Here is an 8179-nt window from a genome sequence, read left to right on the forward strand (position 1 = left end):
GATTTGAGAGGGGGGAGAGGGGAAGAGAGGAGGGCCGCAAGTCTAAGGGTTTGGGTTGGGTGGGGGTGTGTGGGGTGGGGGTGGGAGGGGAGAGAGGGTGGGGCCAGTCCAAGTGGAACACAGACTGTGCAGCGCCCAAGAGCTAGGCGCTGCACATTACAGGTGTGTGGCGCCTAGATCTTAGGCGTTGCACAGGTGCGTGTGGGGCCGCAACTGGACCAGGGCTGCCACGCTGGCAGGATGTGCGACGCCGAAGGGAAGGGCGCTGCACAGTAGGGTGCGGCGCCCGGATGTCGGGCGCCACACCAAAGGGTCAGCAGAGTGAATTTTTTTCGTGACCAGGTCAGTTTGTGATTTGATTTCTGCCTGAGGTCAGATATGTGATTTCTGCCACAAAAGGGGTCGTCGACCATCGCCCATAGTAAGCTACTGCCTAGCTACATAGCCAGCCTAGCTAGGAGTAGCATGCATGCATGCTACCCTATCGGCTATGGCCATGGGTCGCTAGCAGGCCAAGGTGGGTAGGTGCGTCGGTCAGTGAGTAACGTCGCCGACGTACGTGCATGCATAGTGCTCCGTGGTGCCGGCATGCGCCCACCTTTGCGGTTTCCTTTTCCTTCGCCATGTAGCTTGTCGTAATTGGCCACGCCTATGTCCGTGCTCCCAGCCCACGGAACGCCCCAGAACCCAGCCAGAGCGAGTGGAAGGCTTGCTGCCTTGCTTGCTTGCTGGGAAAAGGGAGACGATCGTCTCTTCAGTCTTCTCGCTACATGCATGCATACATGCTTTGCACGCACCGGCCTTGTTCCATCGACCAGACCGGCCATGCGCCCGGTGGAGTATTTTCTGCCTCTTGTACGTACGGTTGCGGCTTTGCGTACGTACGTCGGATCGATGAACAAAGCATGCACGCTCGGGCCTACGCGCACGATGAGTTGCTCCACGCCACGGGTCGACAGGAACGTACTGCTAGGTCAGAGACGAAAGCCCTTTGGAGCACTGGCGGGCTAGTAGGTAGCCAGTGTCCCGTCGATCGATCGAGTGGTGGAAGCATCGATAACGCTGCTCGTGGCTGTTTCCTTTGGCCAGTCGGCCGGGAAAAGCCGATGGAATCCACAGTGCGCTGCGCATGCACTCTCGCGACAGCTAGCGCGCGCTCTCGCTCCAGATGCATGCATGCATGCATGCAACGACGGCCCGGGCACGCACGCACGCAGCCTGCGTTTTTACCATGCCACGTACTGGCACGGGGTAAGTTCGCTGCAGCAATTGTACGTACGTACTTTGTAGCCTTATTCTCACCCAGCTTCAATGCTCTGTCCGTCCGTGTCTGGGCGCGGAACGTGATGGACCATATTCGACAGGCGTGTGGGCCTAGGCTAGCCAAGATGAACATGAACTCCATTCCACCGGCCAACGGAGCTTCAAGCTTGCCCGTGATAGTTAACACAAGGCAGCCATTCCCGGCGGCAGCGTTCCTCCGTCCGACCATTCGCTCGCAAGGTCTGCTAGGCCATGGATCATGATGACCGTTCGACCAGCGTTAGTGAGTGCCAACTAGCTAGCTAGGTGCATGCAATAAGAGAGGCCGGGTCGGCACGTACATACGGCGGGCGGGGGCGGGAAGTGACGATTTTTCGTCGTTCGTTCTCGTTTCTGCCTCCATGCTATTCCACGATAGTTAAATGGGCAGTGGAATTCATGTGCGCTGCGGCCCTGTCTACATTAGAGCAGCTTACACCAGAAAAGCTAAAAGACCTGTGGCTGTGGAGGTCGGCAGGTCATCATCAAGTGCATGCATGCTTTGATCGATCGACGACGGACGGTTGCTTCACTTTGACGTCCCTACTAAAAATGATGGATGCCATTGCCTTGCCATTGCCGTCCACCCCAACAGAAACACACAACCTCCTAATCGACCACGACCCGTCGCTGTCCGTGTCCATGTCCATGAGAATCAGCACCAGTTTTCCAGCGCTTGACTGCCACAAATGTCCACAGGGCGCGCAACTTGTAGGCAGGCGTCCCCGTGGCGACTGTTAGACCAGCAAGGAATCTAGCCATGATCGACCAGCGCCTGCCGACCCCTGGCAAGCTAAGCTAAACGTCGCACGTAGTAGTAGTACGGCGACGCCCATGAGCCGATAGAGAAACGGGCGGAGAAGTCGGGGTGGACAGAGGACGATAGGTCACAGGGGGAGGCGAGTTGAGTTGGCTACAGCAATGGTGGTTGGTCGCATGATGGCAACAGAGAGGGGCGAGCCGACGACGACGACGACGATTCGGAGGGAGGTGAGGGGCGTCCCGTCAGGCGTCTGTTTCGGCGGGGTGGAATCCTGGGCCGGCCCACTTTCCCGCAAGCCGAAGGCCCCCCGTCGAACGTACGAGCACACATGGCCGCTCTGCCGCCCGGTTGCTTCTGCGGGCATGGGCCCCCACCACCAGTCGTACAATCTCTCTCTCTCGATCCACTCCCGGCTTCAATTATTGCAATGCCCGAATTAGAAACAAGGAATCCTCTTCCTCTGGGGAAATGCTACGCCCACCCGTTCCGTTCATCAGACATCTCTTCTTTCTGCATGCGCATAGGCCTAGCTAGCTAGGCACCTCCAAGGATATAAAAATGCGTGGGAAATGAGGATTTTTTCCCCACCGGTTTTGGAACTTGTCTTGGATTTTTCTACTTGTGGCTGTATCTAACACTGGAACGTGTCTAGATACATATGTTATTCGGGGCGGAGGGTGTGTTATAGAGCACTTGCATGTTGAGAAATGTGGATTATTTATCCCCTAAAAGATGTGGATTGTTTTGGAGGATTTTTCTTTGTGAAAACGAGAGGATAGCTCTCCCATCCTCCACATTTCTCAACAAAATGGAAGGGTGATATTGTTTCTAGTCTCTTGACAAAATTGGCCTTTTCTATGTGAAAATGAAAAGACCAGCCCCTTCGGCCTCCGAGGACACAAGCAAGCAAAGGAAAATTGGAACAACATGCCGTACGTCCTTTTCTACAGGAGAAAATGACGTGATTTCTTTACATGAGGCCAGTACATATTTACGATGTTTACTAGAGGGTGATCCCCTCAACACACACAGATATTTTAGAACCCTCTCGGATCCATATTAATTATGGTTATATGCAGCGACAATTAATATGGATCGGAGGGAATACTTGACTTTTAAGAAATTGTTTTTTTCTTGTGCTTTTTGTAGATGATTTTCTTCGTGAAAATGAAAGACCACCTCTCCCACCCTCCACAACCAACAAAATGAAAGGGTGGTATTCGTTTCTACTCTCTTGACAAAATTGAATTTTTCTATGTGAAAATGAAAGGACCAACTCCCCTAACCTCTCCATACCAGGGTGCAGACAACCAAAATGAAAATCAGAACACCGTACCGTCCTTTTTTTATACAATAGTGGTAGCATATTTATGATGTTTACAAGAGGGGTAACATAGTTGAAGTTGTCGGTGTTTTTACACTAGGGTTAGCATTGCCGAGGCCATGAAAAGAAACCGAGGGCGAATAGGATGTTGTAGTACATGTACTACTTCCTCTGGAAACAAATATAAAAGCGTTTAGAATACTATTTTAGTGATGTAAACGCTCTTACATTTCTTTACGGAGGGAGTACATGTTTATAGATGTTTGATAGAGGGGGCTAAGCTAGTGCGTTGTCGGCCACCGCCGGGGGCGGTGGGTGCGCGGAGCAAAATTCCGGAACCAATCTCATGATGAAGTGAGTGATGCAACATGAGACCAAACAAAATGAGATGTGATGTGGACACCCCCGAGTCATCGCTGTTGGCCATGGTATGCAACGAAAAGCACCAAAAGATACTCCACCACACACACACACACACACACACACACATGCTCGACACTTGGGTTGAAAGCTAGCTAGAGCTAGAGCTAGGAGCTAGAGCCAATCTCTCTCGATCGTCTTCTTGGGGAACTCCGCATTTACATGACCACATCCATCCGTCCTCTCAAATCCATCTCGCTCGCTCAATCAAGTAAAAATAACAAGAAATGGAAAAAGAATAAGAATACTAGCATCCAGTTTCGGTTTCGGTTTCAGTTCCAGTTGAGTTGTGGTGGTAATGGTTGTGGGCTCTGAGGAAACGCCCATGCTCCTCCGTGATCTCGCCTGGTTCGGTGGACCGATCTTCGCCATGGATGGTGGATGAACGCGGTGCGCGGTGGTGGAGCTGGCAAGCTTAGGTGGGTCTGGCCAGGGAGTGGAAGCCGTTCTTCTGGAGCCAGCTCTGCGCCTGCGCGGCGATGTAGGGTGGGAATCGTGATGATGCTGCAGCTGCTGCTGCGGCGGCGGCAGCGTTGTTCGGCGGCGGACCCGCCTGGTGGTGCGGCGGCGGCTGAGGCGGCTGCCAGCTCCTGCCGGGCACGACGTTGCCCCAGCCGTGCATCCTCTGCTGCTGCTGCGGAGGCGGCGGCGGCTGGTATTGGTGGTGCGGAGGCCAGTGCCCGGCCAACCCGCCGGCGCCGGCGCCGACCGTCAGCGACAGGCCCCCCGCGGTCCCCGGATCGGCGCTGCCCATGAACTGCGCAATTTGCACCAAACAATCACTGTTAGTTCGCGCCCACCAAGAGGAGAATAGACAATTCGGGAAGAAGCCTCCAAGTTTTGAACGGCAAAAGTACCCACTTGGTGCTGCCTGGGGCTGAAGGCCATGTGGGAGGCTTGCAGGGCGGGAGGGGGCATCTGGCGATGCGTCGAGTTCTGGTCGAACTGCATAGCAAATCAAACCCATTTTCAGCTTTCCAACGCTCCATTATACTACTATGTCCTAGGGCCAAGTGGCGGCGTGTACCTTGGCCTTGGTGCTCCGCGCCGTCTGCCAGTCGAGCTCGAAGGCCATGGGCACGCGCTGGTCGGACCCCGCCGCGCCCTCGTCGTCGCCGCCGCCGCCGTCGAGGCTGCCCCTCTTGTTGGACCCCCCCGAGCTCCCCAGCGACAGGTCCAGGTTCTGCTCCGCGTCGCCCGTCGAGGCTGCCAGAGCATTGTCCACCCAAGATCAACATCAAGATGAAGATATACTACTGCATAATCCCATGGTTGCCAAATCGGACCACGGATGAACAGTGCGGGATTAATTAAGATCCATGGACTGCTGACCCGCTGGCTCGAACTCCTCGGCGTAGGTGCTGGGATCGAAGTTTGTCACCGCATCCTTGCCGTTGCACTTGATGGCAGCGCGGTCGTACGACCTGCCCGACAGCGCCCAGAGACACACGAGACATCAATCAGTTCACCGCCCAACCCCGGCAAAGCTAAAGCCAGCTACGAACAGCAATGGAGGGAGGAGGAGAGGACACGCGCACAGTGCACGGCCCAATAATTTTTCAGTTTTTACTACCTGGCGGCTTCCTCCTCGGTATCGAACAGCCCCAAGTAGACGTACCTGCGATGCGCAAGTCCCATTAGTGCCACTGCCATGCCATGGAGCAGGGAGAGATGCTGCCACTTTGAGTGCAACGACAGGGGGAAGCAGACACTCAAGTGATCGATTGGAGGAGGGAGCTAGGAGGAGAGCGATGGTGGTACATACTTCTTGCCGAGGAACTGGCCCATCCGCGCCTCCCACCTGCCGCACTTGTGGAGCGTGACGCCCCTGTACTTGGAGCTCCCCCGGGGGAACCCCGTGCTCTGCCGCCGGAGCACGTGGACGAACTCCTCCTTGGTCAGGTTGCCCATCTGCAAGGCCAATTACAGGTTACGATCCGAATCTGCCAACAGGAAGCACTTTTGTTCGTGTTGATTGATCGGGTCGGGCTCACCTGCTTGATGTCGTCGTAATCCTCCAGGCTGAAGTTGATGTCGGCCTCCATGCCGCGGAACTTGATCGCCGCCCGATCGTACGCCCTGCGCCCGCAAACACATGATAACGAAATCAGGAAAGAACAGAGCTTGATTGTTACTATATCAAATCTGCTGGCGTGAAATCTTTATCGTACCGAGCCGCCGCATGAGCAGTGTCGAATCCTCCTGCAATTCGCCGAGCCATTGTGAGGAATTGGGAACGGAAAACCGCCGGCCGGCCGCAAATTGGCGGCCGATCCGTATGGACGTATGGACAAGATGGAGATGGAGGAAACTTACCCAGATAGACCTGCTTGCCGCAATCCCTGCATTGCGCAAAAGAATGGGGGAGAGAGAAGCGTGAGAAGAGAGGAAGAGAGAGAGAGAAACACGGAAGGAAGGAGGGAGAATAAGTTTGATAGGATGGACGTTGCTATGAAAGGCAAAAGGAGCAGAGGCATGGAATGCCCAAAACAAGACGAATCCAATACCAAACCCATCTTCTTTTCTCTTCTCTTCTTTTGCTGCAGCTGCGGCTGCGGCGCTCTCTCTCCCTCCTTCCGTCCGTCCTTCCTTGAGCTCTCAAGAAAGGAAAGGAAAGGGAAGGAAAGAGACGGCGGCGGGCGGGCGGGCGGGAAGGAGGGACTTACCATATGTGCGACTCCCACCGCCCCGTCCGGCGGTAGAAGGTGACGCCGCGGTACTGCGAGCTGCGCGACCGCGGCCCGCGCCGGCTCTTCTTGGCCGCCGCCGCAGCCGCGGGGCCTCCTGCTGCTCCTGCTCCGGCGGCTGCTGCGGCCACGGCGGGCGCGGGGGCGCCGGCCAGGCGGAGCCACGCGGCGCGGCCGTTCCCGGCGGCGGCCTCGCCCGGGGCGGCCGGGGGGAAGAACTGGCGCGTGACGACGGCCTCGGCGGAGTCGTCGTCGGCGTCGTCGGGTATCTCGACGACCGCGGCGGCGGACGAGGAGGAGGCGCCGGAGTCGTCGACGGAGGGGGACAGCGGCGGCGCCTCGGCGGCCGGCGAGTCATTGAGATCCCACATGCCCGCCGTCTTTCCTTCCTCCCTGCTTGGTGTCCGATGTTTCGGTCCACCTCTAGCCTCTCTCTGGTCTGCTCTGCTCTGCTCTCGTTGGCTGGGCTGAAGATAACAAGAAAGCAGAGAGGGTGGAGAGAGAGAAGGGGGGAGGGGAGGGGAGGGGAGGGAGAAAAAGGCAGCAGCGGGTTGCCTTGTTGGGGTATGCAAGGACTTTCTCTTTTGCTCTCTCCTTTGAAAAGCCCCTACTCCTAACCTAGGAGCGCAGAGGAGGGGGAGGGAAAAGGCAGCAGCGACGGACGGACGGGGAGAAGTGGGGAGAGAGCTCGTGCTCCTGCTGGAATGGATGGATGGAGTGGTGGAAGAGCGAAGGCTTCTGCTGCTGCTAGCTCGGAGGGAGGGAGGGAGGGGGCAGAGCACAGCGAAAAATGCTACACTTATAATAAAAACTGGGAGCAGTGGCTGGCGGACCGCCCTTATAATAAAAACTGGGAGCACGAGGCAGTAAACAAAGCACGTGATAGCGTTCAGGCCAACTCCAACATACGATCCAGAAAAATTCTGCTTCGTTCGGATTTTATCCGTTTGGGTAGGACACTGGGACGACGTCCAGCCGTTTTTTTTGGATGTGCTGGTCGTGCGACCAATCTTGTCCGGCCGTCTGAAATGTTTTGCAAATGAAATTTTGTTACCACGCGGCCGTAGTTCACGCCAACAACAAAGCCAACGGCCGACAAACATATGTCAACCTACAAAATGATCAACCCCAAGTTTTCACGTCGCCAACAAAGCCAGTGGCCAGCACACTAGCCAACCATCAAAATGAACAACCCTCAAGTTCTTTCATCGGCAACAAAGTCAGTGGTCGGCGCACTTGCCAGCTTTTAAAAAGAACGACAATAGTCCACGATCGAGGCCTCCCTAGTTCATGCCATCTTGGTCGAACATCTCCTTTTGCCGGTTCGAGAACCAACTTCTTCTCTTCGGGTACATGTTGGTTAAGTACAGGCTCATGATTGCTAGCGCCACCTCTTTTGCTTTGGTGTCGGCATTGCCGGCCTCGATCGCGAGCTTTTTCGATTGGGCGGCCTCCTCCATGTCTGAGCTTCCTCCTCTTGGCGGTCTCCTCCATGTCAAGCTTCTTCGTTTGGAGCTCCAAGTATATCTTCATTTGCTCCACCTTTGGAAGGCACTTCCTCTCCCTCCTAGCTTCTTTTTGAGTAATCATGATGTGCAAAGTTTCTTGCAACGCAATAGATCCCGAATCGCGCTTGGCGTTAAGCTTTGACTTGGTCTTGCTCTTGAACCACATTCCCATTCC

General features: G+C 55.5%; 1 protein-coding gene across 2 annotated transcripts; it reads right to left on the reverse strand.

Moving 5' to 3' along the window:
• Positions 1–3778: 3778 nt before the first annotated feature.
• LOC123190780 (APETALA2-like protein 5) lies at positions 3779–7269 on the reverse strand. 2 transcript variants are annotated; one of them, XM_044603507.1, is made up of 10 exons: positions 6476–7268; positions 6126–6151; positions 5981–6011; positions 5804–5888; positions 5575–5720; positions 5383–5427; positions 5142–5233; positions 4837–5015; positions 4671–4754; positions 3779–4566 (listed from the first exon to the last, which is right to left on the reverse strand). In XM_044603507.1, the coding sequence occupies exons 1-10, from the start codon at positions 6865–6867 to the stop codon at positions 4225–4227; spliced, it is 1422 nt and encodes a 473-aa protein (XP_044459442.1). In that variant the 5' UTR covers positions 6868–7268; the 3' UTR covers positions 3779–4224. The 2 variants fall into 2 exon arrangements, with proteins under 2 accessions (XP_044459442.1, XP_044459441.1); XM_044603506.1 differs by having other exon boundaries at positions 5981–6151; positions 6476–7269.
• Positions 7270–8179: the final 910 nt, after the last annotated feature.

The sequence above is a fragment of the Triticum aestivum genome, chromosome 2A (assembly GCF_018294505.1).
Source record: "Triticum aestivum cultivar Chinese Spring chromosome 2A, IWGSC CS RefSeq v2.1, whole genome shotgun sequence".
In the NCBI taxonomy this organism is placed as follows: domain Eukaryota; kingdom Viridiplantae; phylum Streptophyta; class Magnoliopsida; order Poales; family Poaceae; genus Triticum; species Triticum aestivum.